The sequence below is a fragment of the Fulmarus glacialis genome, unplaced genomic scaffold, assembly GCF_000690835.1.
Source record: "Fulmarus glacialis isolate BGI_N327 unplaced genomic scaffold, ASM69083v1 scaffold3696, whole genome shotgun sequence".
NCBI lineage: Eukaryota > Metazoa > Chordata > Aves > Procellariiformes > Procellariidae > Fulmarus > Fulmarus glacialis.
The window spans coordinates 902-19,836 of record NW_009216085.1 but is presented as its reverse complement, the minus strand read 5'-3'; the positions used below and the strand labels follow the sequence as shown (position 1 = coordinate 19,836).

The following is an 18,935-nucleotide window of genomic DNA, read 5'->3' as shown; positions in this document are numbered from 1 at the left end:
GGGGGGGGAGGGGAAGGGAGCGGGGAGGGAGGCAGGCAGGCAGGTATTGGTATCCCTAAACACAGCATACATCTTGTAAATAACCCAGTACAATTAGAATGACTATTCCTTGAATTTTTTAGCTATGTATAATAATTTCTTCACTTATCTGTTATTACTATAGTTACGCCTTCTGAATAACACTTTATCAAAAAGTAGACTGTTAACCAAGTATAATGAAACAAGAAAACCGTAAGAACATGGCAATAAAAACCGCAACTTTTCCCATACAGAATGTAGATTTAAGAAAAAAAACAGTTTTCTGAAAACTGCTGTCCCCACCACCACCACCCCAAAATAAAGTGAAGATTTTATAATAAAAATTACTTGCCCACCTGTTCTACAGTAATCAACCCATCCGAAGGTTCACATGTAGCCTGTGAAGGCAAAAGTTTACACAGTGTCCCTAAGAGCAGAGATACTTCCTTCATGCTTCTCCAGCAACATACAAGAACCATCTGAGCTGTGACATCACATGTTTGCTTTTCTTTACCTTAAAAATAAAAATCAACAAACGTAATAGTGTAACTCAAGGTTCTCAGATGTAGAATTGTAATTTAAACTTCATTTAGCCTGATATTCTTACAAAACACAATTAACTCCGAAAAAAGTGTCTAAACTTGCTAACCCAAAAGACAATTCAGTTTTGCTGACCCTAATTGCTTCCACTCCTGAACACTCACTGTACTTTATTCCACTTGGAAAATGCAGCAGTATACCATTTTACCAGGAAACTGCTATTTTAAAGAGTAGAGGTCTTTTGGTCACAATTGGTATTCACCTGCACACTGAAGTATACAAATACCTACAACTTTGGAGCCAGGCTCCAACAAACTCCACGTCAATCATCAATCCATCACTCACTGTATGTTACTTGATTTTTAACGCAGGTGCCCCCATAGGAAGAGGCCTGGCAAGGGCAACACGTTTCTAATGCAACATCCCCATCTGGTGGCCACTGTGCCACTTCAACATATTTATAGACTTCTTTTCATGAAAGAAAACATATGGCCTAACCAAAACTATTTTAAACATAGGAAAAAACATGTGAGGAAAGAAAGTTCAAATATTTAAGATTTAAAAAGCTTGCATAAACTATTAAATTTAGAAATGTACAGATATTCTATAAATTTATTCTGGCACACACTAAATACGCCGAAGTTTACAATTTCTTTATCACTGTAAGGCTCAATTTCATAGCAGCTATTCATTAAAGCAGACAAATACCATCTAACATTTTACCATCTTTCAAACAGAAGCTTCTACTTATGTAATTTCATGGAACAAGTTTTATTGCATGAACATATTCCCCACTAGTCTTGTGTGCACTGGAGAGGGAAATCACACTTAACACCTTTCAACAAGAAACGCATTAAAAGCGTTGCTTGACAGAAAAAGTGTTAAAGGTTATCTGGCCAGTGCAGTTAAGGCAACAGAGTCTAGGCCAATATCAAAACAACTCATTTTCACTTGTGCTCTAAGAGAGAATAACCACAATCTTCCAGAAACACAGTGAAAACCATGCTGATGAATAACTAGCTTCTGACAGATTTATTGAAGAACTGAAACATTATACGGAGCAAGTAACTTCCAATTTTGATCACCCACATAAAATGCCTGCTCTATAAAGAATATCTTGATTTAATTACTAATACAGCATTGGATTTACCTCTCATTTCTGTGCAAATATTTTCCATTGGCCTGTGGTCAGCCAGCTTTTCAGACTCTACTTTGCAGTGTTCTTTCAAAATCTTTGCTTGCATAAAATAATCATTCGTGTCCTGTGGTTGTATCTCATGCAGAATCATCTGCAGACGACCTGCACTTTCTACAAATTAAACAAGAGGAATATTTAAGATAGTTTTGGTTTTTACTTCCAGTTCTTTATACAAATGTAATTCATTTTGGATACATAAGTACAAAAGAAAGCTATTGGCACTAAAAAACAAATATAAAACCATGGTGATTACGAGGATTAAGGAAGAAATGGACTTTACAGTCATCTGTTTTGAAACAGATGCAACAACACAATCTGCAAATGTTTTTTTTTTTTAGTGCAGAAGTCAAGACAACCTCTATCAGAAGTTAAAAGAGTGGCTTAAGATCATGACATAAAATGAGAAGTTGAAAGGGAGGGGTGCTAGCTCTAGTTCTGAATCGCTGCAAGACAAACAGAACTTCAGGAGCTTCAGATTTTAACAGAATTCTTTTGAGGTTTTGTTTGTTTGTCTGTTTACCTGAATCACTATCCATTGGAATAAGACCCTCTGGTGATGAGCTCTGCACTACTGGTGATACTACAGCAGAGAGTTGGTATGACATCAGAATGAGCCTGGCCACCATTTCCTTCCATTCAGCTACCAATGTCAAGTTACTTTAAAAAAAACCAAAATCACAAACAAAAACCAACACAACATAGATTAAAAATAATTTAATATTTAAAAGAAAGAACTGAAATTACAAACACTTCCACAACAGTATTTATGAAAACTATAAATAGCGTAGAGTCTGAAAAGTCCTAAGACTGAGTTTAACACATACAAAGGAAGTATCCAACAGCTAGCTAAACAGTGCAGCAGCCAGTAAGAGTTCTAAAAGCCACAGGTACTGGATTTCATTACAAATAACACTGTATGCTTTTATGTTCTCCTGAGCAGCTCTTCCACTGTGCTTAAATATGGAGTTACAACTTACTATTTAGCAGTATGTTTTACTTACTTAAAAGGTAATTGCTTCAAAGCCCCAGTTATACAATGCACTCTTCCATACATTGGGAATGATGCTGCTGCTTGAAGCAGAGACTTCTTAGCTTGAAATATTTCTTCTTCAACATTCACCAACAAAAGCTTGATAACTAGAATTTTAAAAAGTACAGATTCGCATTATACATACATACTGTATTTTCTAAGAAAGAAACCTGCTTTAAAGAAATAGGAATAAAGCCTGTTTACACAACAGTTCAATGGAAAATGCACAGCAATTTCCTGGTTTACACTTTTCATTCTTTTGTCATTTAAATAAAAGTTATTGCTGATTTTCAGTTACCTAAACTCCAGCAATATTTGTTACAGTCAATTTAGCCTGTCTATCCAAATCAAACAGCAGCTGTGACAAGCACAGCCCAGATCCTATACTCGGGGACAATCCCACAGCTCATGATGAAGTCAAAAAAAGCGACCTACCACATACTGAGTCAGACTTCACCCTTAGAGCCAGGTTAATACAACAAACAGTTCAGCAGAAAATTAAAAGATCGGAAGTTTACCGTTAAGTATTTGAATCTTACATTAGCCACTATAGAACCTGCCCAATTTTCAAGGATACATGTGCCTATTTTATTCATATTTATACCGTGAGGCATCTCAGTGTCAGAATCAGAATGAATTACAACAGACCCAAATAACAAACTACGGATAACTAACAACAGAAGATCTCTGTAACAAAGAGACATGAGGTCACCCATGCATTTGCTTCATTTATGGCAACCACAACCATGTCTCAAAATCATGATTTCACTGCATATGAAGAAAGTATTAGTATGTCTCTGTAAAGAAGCCAATAATGGCACCAAAAAGGTATACAATAGTGAGTTTACTACAAATTACATCCAATGCTTTATTACAAATAATTAATTTAAGGATTTTAGTTTTATTGCAAATTACAAAAGGTGGAGGAAGTCTGTTTAACGAATTTGTCAAATCTGCCAGATCTAGAGCCTCTCAGCTTTCTTCCAGAAGCACTAAACCAAAGAAAAATATCCCACATGTGAACAAAGCGTAACTACTGCAGAAATGTATGTGCAGGACTGCAAACCACTCAGAAAAATGGTTCCAAAAGAACAGAGCTCCAAGGGGAGCTGCAAATATCAAGTACTGGAAACATAACACAGACAAACAACGGCTGCCTCCACTCTGGGTGAGCAAGCTCTTAGAGAAAGCAGAGGTTCCTTTCCTACACTTTATGTGCACAGCTTCATCAGGCTAGCTACCAGGGCCTCAATGTCACTTTCCCTCTGATCAAAGTAATAACGAAAGCCATCTTCTAAGAACATTCGATAGCCTCAACATGAACAGGACTAGATTAAGATCTCACTGAGGCACCCGGCTTCTTAACAGCAAAACAAAATATACTTAAAATCCTACTGGAAATAAGTATCTCTTACTCATTATGCCTCCTACCAAAAGCCTTAAGGAAAAGCAGTAAGGTTTCAAATAAATATAAAAAACATGGGGGTTCATTTCCCCAAAAGCATACCTGCTAAAGTGTTCTTCTCCACTGTACTTTCTGATGTGTTTTCATCCATTTGGGGGTTATGCTCAATCCATTTTCCTAAACAAATATGCTGTAGTCCTTTATGATGTACTAAAAAGTTGAACAAATATGAAGCAGTGACACAATCGTATGGCTTGGTACTTGTGCTAAGATCCATTGCTGCTTGGAATAGGAGATCCAGATTTTCAGAATCCTGGAAAAAACCCAATATTGCTCATTTTTTTGAGTTGCCATATTGATTTCATTAAGCTACTTAGCACCGTGGAATCTAAGAACCTGCTTTTCAATATGTTTGCTCGTACATATTTCTAAGAAACACTTGTTTTGTACACTCATCACCTTACACTCAAAACATGCATGTGCATGTATTTAGCGAAGATACAATTACACACACACTGAGGGTGGGGACAGTCATTTATAAAGCAGTTTTCAAACATGCTGCACTTCACAGGAAGATTCTTTTTGGTTTGGTTTGGTTTTTTCAAAATACCATGTTTTATCTGCTAACGGATATCACAGAGAGGCATAGTTTATCAGGAAGCAGTATTTGTTCACCAGTACTTACAAATTTAAAAGTAACTTTTTATGAAGTAATAAACAGAAGAATCAGTATCAAGTCAAAGGGCAACATTTGGGAGAAATCAAAAAAGACAATCCAGTAATGAAACCTGAGACCAATCAGAAAGGAAAAGAAACACAGAGCTCAATTTCTTAAAATATAAGAGTAACCAAGTCAAAACACTTCAATCATTTACAAGGGAAGTCACAGCTAAGCAAGGAGCTTGCATTAACTATTTCTCTGATGGGTCTTAGTCATACCCAATGAACTTCCCAAATTCCTTCATCCATTAGTGAAACAAGCCTCCTTAAGTAAGGGCAGAAGTTGTGTAAAAACATAGAGAAGATGCTAGTGATGAACACTACTGCAGGCAACTTGGACCAACTTCTGATTTTCAGGAATTATGCTTTGTACCTAATCCAAGTACCTGGTATCATATAGAACATTCATCTTTCATGAAATTACTCCCTTTAAACTATTTTTAATTACATACCTGTAAATTAAATGCAACATCACGTAGTTTCATCAAAAGCCCAAATGCCAGAACTTTTACTTCCTCAAAAGTACTGGCAAAACACTGGATCAAAGTTTGGACACGAGTAGAATCTATCTCCTGATCCAACTGAAAAACTTGTGCCTGGCCTGTTCAAAGAAATCAATGCCTTACATAGTTTTGCTGTAATTCTTTCCAGAATAAGCACTGTATTCACATTTTACTTGGCTATACTTAAAGAAGCATTAAAATAAAATTTTAGCTGAAGCATTAGTTTAATATTACTTCTGTTAATAGGTCTTAAAATGCCATGTTTACTGTTGGGAAAAAAGGTTACCATATCAAAAAAAGGACCCTCAGTAATACAGAAAGTAACTTATTGCCAAAACCGGAATCCCATTTATTCACATTAAATTCAGCATTGAAAATAACCTTTATTTTAGCTTTGCTTAAAAATTCTTTTCCTGGAAGTATGTAATATTAGAAAATAATTTCTCTCAAAAAGGTGTAAAACTTCAGTGTGTTTTGGGATTTAGTTTTTGAGGTCCTTTTTGTCATAGGAATAACCCCCTAAAATGGAAGCCATTACAATTTTTTGCTTTTTAGATTTAAAGAAGTCATGACTTCTGGCAACTGACCTAATGCTGTAAAGAAGCCAGAGATTTTAAGATACAAAGAAGTGCACGACATGCCACCACAGAACACAACAGCAGCTAAATCTCCTTTATAGAAGTAATGTCAGGCTTCCGAAATCCTAAAGTTGCTCTTATAAACAACTCTCAATACAACTTCCTATTAAAAAAAAAAAAGCAGCAACAACATACCACAAACTCATAATAATAAAATTAACGTGTTCATGATTTATCAGGGGTTTTGAGAAAAGATCTACCAAAAAAGCATTTTTTCTTCCCTCTCAAAATCAACTTTTATCTTACATGTCTCATTTTGTTAAAAAAAAGGAAAAAAAAAGATACAATTTATGACTGAAAACATACTTTTATGTTGGCCATATGACCCAGAGACAAGATTTAGCAAGAGCATCAATACTCCAAGGCTCTAATTAATACTACTTGAATTGGGGTTGTCATAACATTGTGAAGAAAATTTAAAATAACAGCAGCACAACATCATAAACTGTCCAATTAAATTGTTCCTTATTTAGTATAATAGTACCACGAGGATATGCAAGCCTTTTCAATCAAGAGTTTTTATAGTCTCAACGTTTTAAATTACATATTATCAAGATGTTAGAACAAGAGAAGAGGGTAAAGTTATCAAGTCTATTAAATCTTGTCCAAAAGTTTTCTTCATAATAACAAAAATTCATTGAAAAACCTTGCTAAAAAACAGCCTATGCAGGCTTCCCAATTTATGGAAGATATTCAACAGGCCACAAGTATTTGCATTTACTTCAATATTCCACTTCCAATAAAACTTACTATCCTTCCTTCAGATAAAATGAAAGCAACACAGGAAATGCCACAGAAATTGAGGACTAAGAATACCATTTTACTTTGACAGAAATTGACCAGCTGGCATAAAAGAATCTTCTTCAATACCTCCCATTCCTACAGCCTATAAATTAGGCTTCTCACCTTTTGGAACAGAAAATATTTCTGCTACTGATCCTAAAATCGTTAGTGCAGAAAATCTGGTTGGGTGTGATGAACCAGGAAACAGTACCTCAAAAAGTCTGTCACATACAGATGACATGAAATCCTGAAAATCACAGGAAAAATTTTAAGACAGTTTATTTGCTGCCCTACAAAAAAAGTCTAAGTAACTGAATTCAGGACATTCTGCTTTACATGTTACCCAAAAAATTATGACCTTACAGTTAATTTTGGAAGAATGGGAGGCCTACCTTCATAGTACTGACAAATTTCTTGTTTCCTAGAGTACAGTGAAGGCTGGAAAATCTTTTTTTTTTTTAAAAAAAAAACCAGTTTCCTTTCCCCACTCCCATAAAAAGGTGGCCATGGTATTAAAACCTTGAAAATTAGTTAACAAGAAGAGCAGAACTTAAGACAAGAAACAGTTTAACACAAAGAAACTGATTATATGAGCCTTCAAATAGGAAAAAAGGACAAATACAAAAGAAGTCTTTGGAAGTCTTCATGCTGAAGCTCTGTCATTCATTCTCTCACTGATCATTCTAGAGAGCTAGAAAAAGGCTGAAGTTCAACAGATCTCTCTTTCAAGCCCAAGTAACACACATCATTTAAAACTTGCTACTAAACTGCCAGCAGCTGACAGCACATTTACCTGAAAATTTTAGTTTGGATTGGGGGTGCAGCTCCAGTCATTCCCCACTTACTGCTGTTTCAGTTCACATCATGGAGCAATCCCTCAGAAAATAACCTTTATTGCTTTTGGACAAAATTAACCTTAAAGATACGCTCCAAATACTAATTGGCATTCAGTTCATGAAACAACAGTACATTTAGTCAAAATTAACTTGCATAAGTGCATACAGAGTGGACAAGGTCCTCAGTACTGTTTTTACTTTACAGGTTTCTTCCTCCTGCACTGCACTGTTTCCTAACACAGACACAGCCTAACTTACTCAGAGGTGTTCTCAAGAACAATGAGCTATCTTTCAGAAATGCTATCCCTCCTCTTGTATCTGTATCTCTAGCAGTCTAACTTACTTTATATTGCTGCAAGATCCCCAAAGGATGCCTTTTAGTTGAGTTTTCAAGTAACTCTTGCTTGGTTTTATTTTGCTCCAATTTATAAAGCACCTGGGAACTTTCTTGTATCCTACAAAATAACTTTTAAAACAAAAGCAAAACATAGGTAAGGCAAGAATCATTGACAGTTAAATAAGGGAAAGGGGGATTTTCAGCTTATTTTCCAGATCATATTGCTTGTAATTTTTAAAAAGTTTGCGTACCGTATAACACAGAACAGATCCTTCTCTCTCCACTCCAAAACCAAGTTTTTTGTTCCCCATCTCTCTTGTGACCAACCTTTTTCCCCTCCCTCTGCACCTCCAGCACCTTCTTCCATCTTCCCTCTTAAATTCATGCCTAGTCTTCTCCTCCACCTCCCCATTCTTTGTGGAACATATGTTCCTCTATAAAAAAAGCTCAATTAATGCACGTAATTTTCATAGCTTCAGTGTCTCTTACGCTGTTTGAGTTTGACTCACCTCAGGAATGGTTCCCCCAGTTCTTTTATTACCCACTATAATTACGTCCTTTATTACATTCCCTCTAACACCATTTTTCCATCCCATATTCCTCAGTCTGCACCAAGCGAGAATGGAAAGAGATGGACTTCTCTTTTGTTTCCGCCAAACCTATTCCCTCATCTTTCCCCCGCCTCAAATTAATTATTTTCTCCTTCCACACTGCTTTCTTTTGCCATTAACATCTTCCAAATACATAGTTTCCTCATTTCATCCATATCCTTCTACCATCATCTACATGTGACTTTGGAACTTCCACAATGTTGACACACTCAATCCCTGCAGACTATAACAGCACAGCCACATGTAACGCTGTTCCCTTAATATTCTTCTACCTTGTCTTCCAAGTCAGGTTGCTGAGGCTGATCAAGTGACTCTGAATTTGCCTGACATCTGGTAAGTCTACGTAAGCACACTCTTAGTCCGTAACAAAGGCAACACAAGGTTCATTGCTTACCAATAGCAAAGCAATGTGCTGTAAAATATGCATACGCTGACAGGTTAAGTAACACTCACTACCATTCACGATCAAGTTACTGTGCCTATCAATTTTTTGTTTAAGCCATCCTTGCCTGTGATGACTTATCACCATTCAGTTGGGTAATACATACAACACAGTCCTGGTCTTAAAGCTTCTACTCTTTCAGATGAGCAACTTCATAACATACTCAGAATTTTTTTTTAAATGCTATATAACTAACATAATAGGCACATTAGACATTATTTATAGTTTGAAATTACCTTTCTCAGTAAAGAACCTATCTGTTGCCTTACTGAAGGAGACTGGCTGTTCAAGTTGTACATCATAAAAAATTGAATTAGTTGCATTTCTTCCATAGACACAATTTCCGTGCTACGATGGGTTTCACAAAGTAAACCTAAAGCATCAATGCAAACCTGAAAGATATTTAGATGTTAACCACAAAAGAGTTACAGGCACTTATGACGATACCTTTATTTTAAAACAATGCTGACACAGTATTTAGGATCGAAGCAATTCTTCTAATTTAAAGACACAAAAAAACCATCCCTTTACCTGATTGTGCTGATGAACTAGACCCAGTTTTATACATTCAGTGGATACAAGACCATTGTTCATGATATTTGAAAGTTCCAGGTGTCCGTGAGCCCTGGCTGTTCTTAGGCATGCCATTAATGCTCCAAGAGCTCCTCTAGTACTGCTAGAGCCTAAAGAAAATGAAAAACAGTAATAATTCTAGTTTGATTAGCACAAACAATGTACTAATTGCAATGCTTGTCAGAAACTCCCGATACTTCCACAACATGACCCTTACTCCCTTTTATTTTTTACCCCATAAACCCTGAAAGACAGTGTCTGTCAGATTAAACTAGTTCTAAATCACCTCGTTCCCAAAATGCTTCATCTTGAACATGTCATATGAAAAAAGGACCTTGTGAGGTCTCACAAGCCCTTATTTTAGAATCACACTAAATTATGTCCAAAACTACAAGAGAATCATAAATCTCATATCCACATATTTGCAACAAAAAACAATCTGTAAAGCCCTGTTACTGGACACACCTGTTCAAGAAATAACAGTAGAACAGAAAAATAGTAGAAAAAATACTGCTACGTAACAAAGCTTGGCATGTAAAGAAAACAGTAAGGCACTCGCAGTTAGAATACTAATTATTTTGCTCATGGCATGACGACACACTTATGATTATTATGAATTCCACCTTGAAATACTAACAGCAATAATAACCATCTGGAGTTTTTCTCCCAAATTAATTCTAATAATAATAATAGATCAGAAATCATATTTCTGAGGTTTTTTTTTTTTGAAAGAACAATCATAATTACAAATACGATACTTATTTTCTTACCTAGATTAGCATCTGCAGAAGCCTGAAGAATTCTAATCATGTAGCTCAGACTGTCAGGGCTACATTTAAGCAATTTTGGTAAATAGTAATCTATTATATAAGTAGTTTGGTCGTGGTTCCCTTCACACAGTATTACTAGAAGAGGAGAAACCCAGATGTCATGCCACTGGTCAATCCAGGTGCTTTCTTGAAAACTCAAAGCAAAATGGGCTTTATGATTTGTAAACATGGTTTCCAAAAGATCACTAGCATAGGGTGCAAGAGACTGATCATACATCACGTCCAAGATTTGTACTGGAATTGTTCTGTCCAACTGTAGAATATTTTCAGTGCCCACACACTCCACAAGACAGCCAAGAGAAGTGTATTTCCCTTTTACATGCCATTCCAAGCTTAGTAAACGCTTTATCAGCCTTGCAAAGAATGGGTCTGATTTTTCATTGGATCCAGTAATGGTAGTTCGGTGTATCTGAAGAAGATTCTTGAATATCAATTTGGTTTGGTGTCTAACAGCATCCAGAGGGTGTTCCCAGTGTGTATAAACGTATTCCAGCAGCTTCCCAATTAAGTCCGAGTTCCCATTAAGTTTGATTTTTAGATTTGGGGAGCTTGAAACAAGGGCAGCCAGTGCTGAATTAGTCCAAATGGCAAGGATTCTAGACAAAGACGTTGCCATACTGGATTCTTTTAACCTTTTAAAAAGAACCAACAAAAAAGTTAATTATTTGCATTTGTCAATTTTTTCAAAAATTATTTTTTTATTTCAAAATAATTATTCATCACAGTAGTTTACCTCACACTAAAACAGGTAAGGAGACACTAATCATTCACTGAAGAAAAGGAACTAACGCAAAAAGGAGATAATGAATTGGATGTTGCAAAGTGTATGCTTAGTTACCTGACATACTGTTAACTCGTCACAGCTAAAACCCCTAAATATGGGGAAAAGAAACCTGACAAGCCACTACACTTGCTATTTTAAAAACAAAAATAAAAATTAATATCCACATGCTAATGCAGCATTATGTTATTGCATGCTTCTTGAAAATATAAGGAAAACTTTTCATTGCCATATAAAACCACAAAAGCTGAGTACCGTATGTGCAAAAACAAAATCACAAAATTGACCTCCAAGGCAGGAACAAAGGTTGAACTGAATACACGTTTTAATTTCCTATCCAATAGTGCTGGTAGTCCATTAGATGCAAGCAGTCAATGCTTGCAACCAGAAAAAAAAAAATTAAAACTCATCTTACTTCAAGTATTCCACTCACTGGCACATTTTATTTTCTTCTGTACTTTTAAAAGCATAGGAGGTGATGTCCAGAAACTAACAACTGATTCTGCCACACCTTACCATCAGGTAGTTGGTAAACTAATCCCACTTATATTGGAAAAACAAAATTTCATTATAGCATGCAAGAAAAAATTGTAACTTAGAACTATCTATGCAGTATATTTTTCAAACTTTCAGAGTTATTCTGAATATACTAAAAAGATGACATGATCTGCAGCACAAACTAACATCATTACACTGAAACCATCAAAGAGAGATTCCACCAGGACCATCTGAGCCGTGCAAAAATACAAGTAAAAAGATCAACCCCCTCCTCCCAAACATGAAACAATACAAATCAAAATAGAGGCTTACTCTGAACTCAAAGACAACAAGACTGATGCGATATCTAGTAATAGTTTCTCTCCATTTTCACCCATGCTGCCATTCTTCCATTCCAGCATAGCCAGTGCTCCATGGCAAAGAAAGAGAAGGACCGAGTCAGGGAGTTCTTCTGTACACAGAGTCCCACAGTTACTCACAAACCACGCTGGCACGCCTGTGTGTTTCATTGACCCAAGAAGCAAGTCGCTGACCTGTAATAGCAAAATAACACCTATTACAGGATCTCAGCACAGGAGAAAAGCTATTTCGTGCATAACTGAGAATCTTAGAAGATCTGAAGAGATTTCCTGTACGTTGTTTTTCTCAAATTCAAAACCCTAGTCTTATTATTTCATATGGCAAGGAGAGAATAAAGGATTTACACTCCAACAGAAGACCGATACAGAGGTTGGCAAGTCTTGCTATCCATATCAGCAGTCTCTGAACAACACTGGTGGTAGTACTGATTAACACCACTATGACACTTCACAGTCTTTTGCAAAGAAATACACTTACCAAGGAAGGTAATTCTTCAACTGGCTCGTACATAGCTTTAGTAAACAGAATAACAGCCAGTCCTGAAGTAGTCTGAACAGTTTGCAGGAGAGTTGCTACATGGCAGAGAAAGATATTTTACATTAGAGTGCAGCAAACATCGTGCACTAGAACTATGTATCAAAATTATAAAGATAGTATTGAATTTTCCTAGAGTACCTGTAATTGTATAATCACAAATCTGTAGTGTCCGCCTGGATAGCAAGTATTAGTGAATTTATACTCTAGTGTAATAGGAAACTATTAACAGCTTTTAATAGATAGAAAATATAGAACTGCCCAGTAAGACAAGGACGACTGTGGCAGAGCCTATTGTCATTTATATTAAATTCTACTATACAAAAATACCTGTATAAGAAGCAAACACAATTAGTTATAGTGCACCAATAAATAGTTCTGACAGCATAATTCATACAGATACATAAATTTTTCGTAGGCAAGACATTCCGTGAGTCTCAATAATATTTCTGCTAGTTTCTAAATTATTATTAATAGCATTTACCTTTGGTTTTTGTAGCAGGACAAGTTAAACTGTACACTCCAAAATTACGATCTACAACTCATAGCTTGCTGAAAGACCTACAACTGCTCCCTCTCCCATTAATCCCTGCAGTTCAATTTCCATTCAAGGTAAAGTAAGTTTTTATACATACACGATGTGTTTACTACAAAGACAACAAGACTGACTTAATAAAAATATTTGGGTTTGAATGTTATTAAACTTACCATCCATTAGGAAGTTTGTGGAGCTTTTCAGTAAACTGCACATACTTTGCCAAATAAAAGAATCATGGTGTTTCCAAAGACTTCCCTGGGTATATTCTTGTAGTTTCTGTACAAGCATCATTGAAACTTTAATGGCTATCAGTAAATCATGCATCAACTGAGTCTGAACAATACGATTTCCATGATTCTTTCTGTGGAAAAAATAGACAAACATGCACAAAAAAAGGAAATGAAAACCATTCTTTGCCATCCCCATAAAACTACATTCTGCCAACTTCAGATAGAATTAATGGTAAAAACTAATTTATTGTTTGAGTTGACCAGATACGTAACTATAGGAAAATAAGCAGCAGACTCAAGGGCAGCATTTTAAAATGAAGTTAACAAACATAATGACAAATTGTACTACAGTTTCTGCAGGTTCCTGTGACAAACTTTCACTCATTGGATTCTGCCTGTGGAGAGCTGAACTTTTTCAGAAACTTTCCAAAAAGACCAACAGAACACAGCTCCATTCTCATTTTTCAAGCAGTTCCTCCCTGCACAAAGCATATTTCTACAATTCAACTTTCTTCTAACATGAAGACAACCTGTAAACTTTTTCTGTACAAAACACTCCATTAAGCACGCTTCTCCTCTAGGTACGTGATGAGAGACCACAGTGAAGAGGCTTCACTTTATGCAATGCTGGAAAATGTCAAGATATTAAATGATATCTGCTGTTACAGATTAAACAGAGTATCAATACTGAATTAAACACTCAGGGTAAGTGGAAGAGTATTACTCTACCTGAATTTTAATAAGTGTATCTATTAATTACAGTGTTCAGTCACAATTCAGATAGCAAAACCACAACTCAAAGGCCTCCCTTAAAAGCAGTAGCTCTAACAGTATCAGTGCCTTAAATATTACCGCCTTTAATTTTCTTCCTTTCCTCTCTTATTTTTTATCATCATATCGCCACAAAAGAAAAGAAAATCAGCAATTTTTATTTAAAATATGTACCATTGTAAAAAGACATTCCCATCTTTCATCAATGTATGGCTATCAAAGCGATATTCCAAACCATACCAGATTACCTTGCAAGAGTGAAATAAAAACAGATAAAATACAGCTTATATTGAATTCACTTGCCTGTTTTCTTCCTGTATGTCAGGTAGTGACTTCTGCAGAAACTGAAGAACTAGTGAAAATAATTATGGTATAAATTTAGTTAAAAGAGAAATAGAACAGAAAAATTCCAGCAAAGCAATCACACATACACATCATATCCAGACACAATGAACAGTTATCCATATAGTGGTGTTTCTTCCACTCCGTAAACAAATTAAACTGAAATTACAGTGCAGATCCAAAGATGCGATGCTAAAGCAAAATCTCAAGCTGGTTTGCGACAACCTGGTACAAAACGGGAGTTTCCAACTCACTTGGCCTAATCCTGTGAGGTATTGAGAGTTCTGGTTTCTCAGTGAAAAGCTGGAATGACCAAGAGCTAAAGACAGGGCAGCAATAAAAGGCCCACAGGAAACTGAACATTACCTGCATGCTAAGGGCAAAACATGCCAAGTTATCCCATACTACCAGCTGACCAGACTTCTGCCAAATTATTGCCAAACAAAACTCTTGCCACAGCAGGCCTGGGCTTGCTATAGTCAAGACTGGCTGTTAACAGCACAGTGTTACCACATCCAACTTCATCAGCAGGCTAAGGACAGAGAATACTTCACGTAAAGTAGCATCAACTCTCCCAGCCCTTTAAGAACCACTCACTGGTACCTTTTCAGATTTATATCTAGGGCTGCTCAACAAAGCAAGGTTGACCCCTGGAAATTAAATATACAAAGCAAGGGTAAGTCTTTGAGAAAAAAGTACCATGTGAGGGTACTAGCTACTAAAAATTAACCAGGAGGAAATCAGATCTGATAGATCTTTATGCCTACCTCATGTTACTTCTGCACACGCAACCCTCCACCCAGTAATCTACAGTGAAACTTATTTTACTGTAAATATAACTTTACCTTCTTCAAACAGGTTCTTAATACTTGCTCTACCTAGAGGAAAGAAAATACATTTTAACTAGTGAGTACTAGCCAATAGTATCTATTTTACATAGATAAAGATGTAAACATTACTTGATACATGCCACACCAAGACGCAAACCAAGGTTGAGCAAGTTAAAACAGAAGACGGTATATTCAATGTCATCGTACCTAAGCTGAAGTCCTCCATACAGGAAGCAAGGTTGTCCAGTACTTTTCTGTACAAATATATGTCTGTGGTTTTCAGTTCTTCCCTAAGGCAGCATACAAAGCTTTGTACAGCTAACGTCATAAACTCTTCAGGAAGACTGTTTAGTGAACTGCAACAGTAAGAAACAGCACGATCAGTTAGCTCACACTGAAGTGTTAAATATCTGCTTGACTAAAGTCAATGTCAGGTAAAACTCTAACCATAGATAGATGTTGCTTCCTGCATGAAAACGTATTCTGTTTTAAAATAAACACGCATGTTCAAATTTTGCAGCTAGAAAACCTGTCAAAGGGGTGTAAAGCTCTCGCATGCAAACAAATACAGGATGGAAGCCGGGCTTCTCTCAGTGAAGCAACAAATGTTTCCTGACACAGAAATGAAGACAGCTAAGCATTGTATCTTAAAAATGTTAAGGCTGTAATAAATTCACTAAAGAAATACAACACAATTTTGCAACTGAAAAATTTAATTGAAATAAAAATAGGCACAAGAAACCACAGTTTAGTTATGATTTCTTTGAACAGCCTTCTCTTCACAGTCGAAGTTGAGACTTTTTTTTTTTTAAAACAGAAGTATTTTAAATTTCTACTCTAATACTGGATTTTAAAATTCACAGTGCTAATTACACACTATGTTGTCTTTCCAGTAATGAAACAGATCAAAATAATACCTCACTTTGAAGTTATTTATCCAGTGATATATTGTATTATTTATAATTAAGATTTTTAACTAAGCAAGAAAGAAAACCAGTACATATTCACATATTAGTATCACAAATTTTCAATAATTAAACTACAGCAATTTGTAGTGCATGACAAGTTACTGACTTCCGGTAAGGAGAGCATTTAAAAAAAAAAAAAAAAAAAAAAAGGATTACTATTCAATTTTTTACCTTGCTAATACTTTTTTCAAGGGATTCTTCGCACCCAGTGAAAAATATGTCTCTCCCAAAACATCCAAACAAGCTTTAACCATGGGATCACATGCAGAGTTTTGATCCATCTTCTTTACCAATGGCATAATCTATAATCAACAGAACACATGATCAACAAAAACTCTGGATATACCCTCATCATTAACAGAGGCAGAATTCCCTCTCATCCAAGCACATGGTGCAAAACCGTCCTGTTTTTACCATATCCTGTTGAGTTTCAGGTGTTGAATAACATTCCAAGAAGACCTCTGATACTAAAAATACATACATAGAAAATAGGAAACTTGGTATCACTTGCCTTCCACCATTGTCAGTAACTGTAGCCCTTGCTAATTTAAGTACTAGAACTACATTTCTACCTAATGCATGTGCAGCAGTAACAACTGCTTTTTACCTGTTTCCAGGAATGTTTAAAACACTATAGAGTTTATTTTAGAACTGCATTTCCCATTAACGGTGCATATGACACACTGTCAGTTACCAAAAACCACACTAACAACAGTGAAGTCTTACTTGTTTAATACACTGGATCTGCTGGATGCCATTGCTCAGCTGTGCGCAGTGCAGAAGCAGAGATGCCAGGTTTTGCTCTTCAGCCTTTGAAAACCCTACATTTGGAAGAAGAGTCTCTTTTTAGAAAGGAATTACAATAAGCAGTATAAACAACACATAATTCATAACAAGAAGTCACTGCTTAATTCTTAGTTTTTTTCCTGTTCCAGTAAACCTACTGGTGCCACAATCCCGTAAGTCACCTTACAATACCTTAACACCAATTTTTTTTTCTAACAAATGAAAAAAAATACAAGTTTCACTGCAATGTAATAGTAGGCCTCATCCTCAGTACGAATCACAGCATGGTTGAAGTCAGAAGGGACCTCTGGAGGTCACCTGGTCCAACCCCACTGCTCAGGTAGGGTCACCTGGAGCAGGCTGCCCAGGACCATGGCCAGATGGCTTTTGAATATCTCCAAGGATGGAGACTCTCCAACTTACCTGGGAAACCTGTGCCAGTGCTCAGTCACCCCCAAGTTAAAAAAACAAAATGTTTCCTGATGTTCAGAGGGAACATCTTGTGTTTCAGTTTGTGCCCATTGCCTCCCGTCCCATTACTGTTCAACACAGAAAAAAGCCTAGCTCTGTATTCTTCATGCCCTCTTTATGCCCCCCTTTTATGTTTTTTTTTTTTGTTTTTTTTTTTTTTTTTTACACACTGGTAAGATCCCCCTGAGCCTTCTCTTCACCAAGCTGAAGAGTCCCAGGTCTCTCAGCCTTTCCTCACAGGAGAGATGCTCCAGGCCCTTCCTCATCTTAGTGGCCCTTCGCTGGACTCTCTCCAGTATGTCCATGTCTCTCTTGTACTGGGGAGCCCCGAACTGGATGCAGCACTCCAGGTGTGGCCTCACCAGTGCTGACTAGAAGGCAAGGAGCACCTCATAGAAACTTTAGTACACAATCTTGTATTACTTATTTTTGGTTTTGTTTTTTTTAAAGTAAAGATCACTGGAAGTTTATCTCATCAAACAAACCAACCAAAAAAACCCCACAAAATAAAAGAGCATTTGAACAGTATCTTTAAATCAAATTAACTACAGAAAAGACTGGGAAAATATGCTCAAGATGATCTCCAGAGATTCCTTTCAACCTCAACCACTCTGTGATTCTTTGAAATTCAGTGTTATCCCACATGTTAAGGCTAGTACTTCAGGTAGCACTGAATTACAGGCCTGCAAGTGGGATCACAGGTAGGACCTTCTACCACCTTCACACCAATGATAAAACAAAGCAAAGAGCTTTCAGACGAAAGACATGGTGCTCTAAAGGATTCTTTTAACTCTGCCAAGGTAAGAAGTCATTGTCATTACGAAGTAAAAACAAACCACAAAAGAGCAAACACACCTAAAACCCACAAAACAAAAACACCAGAAATAAAACATAACAAGGAAAAAAAAAACCAAACAGATCAATTTCAGTAGCTACTCAAATGCATTCTACTAACAGAAAAGGAAATTACACATTAGTTCAGAAAAAAAGACCCCACTTACTCTGAAGTTTTTCAAGCTGCTGATGATCAAGAAAGAATGCATCTACCTGAATTTCCTTCTTCTTCTTTAAAACCATTTTAGCTGATTAAGAGATACCTGCTCAAAAAAAAAAAAAGTCACATTGTTTAAAAGCATAATTACAAACACTTCCTATTATAAGGGTCTTTTCACTGTCCTGAAATAATGTTTATTGCATTATCGGTGCAATTTTTTTTTTCAAGACAATAGCTCTCTTCAATTTTATCACCTTCAACTATTTCAAGCATTTTGTCCAAAATTCACCCAGACTTCATGGCACAAAATGGAAGACATAGAAAACGGGATTTCAGGATTTGCTGGATGACTGACAAACCATCTCACT

At 36.3% G+C, this 18,935-nt stretch overlaps 1 protein-coding gene across 1 annotated transcript in view; it reads right to left on the bottom strand.

The window, feature by feature from the left end:
• THADA (thyroid adenoma associated) overlaps positions 1–18,650 on the bottom strand; it is a gene marked incomplete at its 3' end in the record, with an annotated part of 165,493 nt that extends 146,843 nt beyond the window's left edge. The window contains exons 1-20 of the mRNA XM_009579153.1: positions 18,575–18,650; positions 17,043–17,137; positions 16,488–16,618; positions 15,556–15,704; positions 15,364–15,396; positions 14,476–14,528; positions 13,346–13,532; positions 12,581–12,675; positions 12,056–12,276; positions 10,405–11,096; positions 9,593–9,744; positions 9,298–9,453; positions 8,015–8,137; positions 6,959–7,082; positions 5,364–5,512; positions 4,294–4,504; positions 2,758–2,893; positions 2,277–2,413; positions 1,709–1,867; positions 375–532 (exon numbers count right to left, since the gene is read on the bottom strand). Of these exons, the coding sequence (XP_009577448.1) occupies positions 375–532; positions 1,709–1,867; positions 2,277–2,413; positions 2,758–2,893; positions 4,294–4,504; positions 5,364–5,512; positions 6,959–7,082; positions 8,015–8,137; positions 9,298–9,453; positions 9,593–9,744; positions 10,405–11,096; positions 12,056–12,276; positions 12,581–12,675; positions 13,346–13,532; positions 14,476–14,528; positions 15,364–15,396; positions 15,556–15,704; positions 16,488–16,618; positions 17,043–17,137; positions 18,575–18,650 (3,237 nt within the window). The remainder of the gene's footprint in view (positions 1–374; positions 533–1,708; positions 1,868–2,276; positions 2,414–2,757; positions 2,894–4,293; positions 4,505–5,363; positions 5,513–6,958; positions 7,083–8,014; positions 8,138–9,297; positions 9,454–9,592; positions 9,745–10,404; positions 11,097–12,055; positions 12,277–12,580; positions 12,676–13,345; positions 13,533–14,475; positions 14,529–15,363; positions 15,397–15,555; positions 15,705–16,487; positions 16,619–17,042; positions 17,138–18,574) is intronic.
• Between the last annotated feature and the right edge of the window lie 285 nt (positions 18,651–18,935).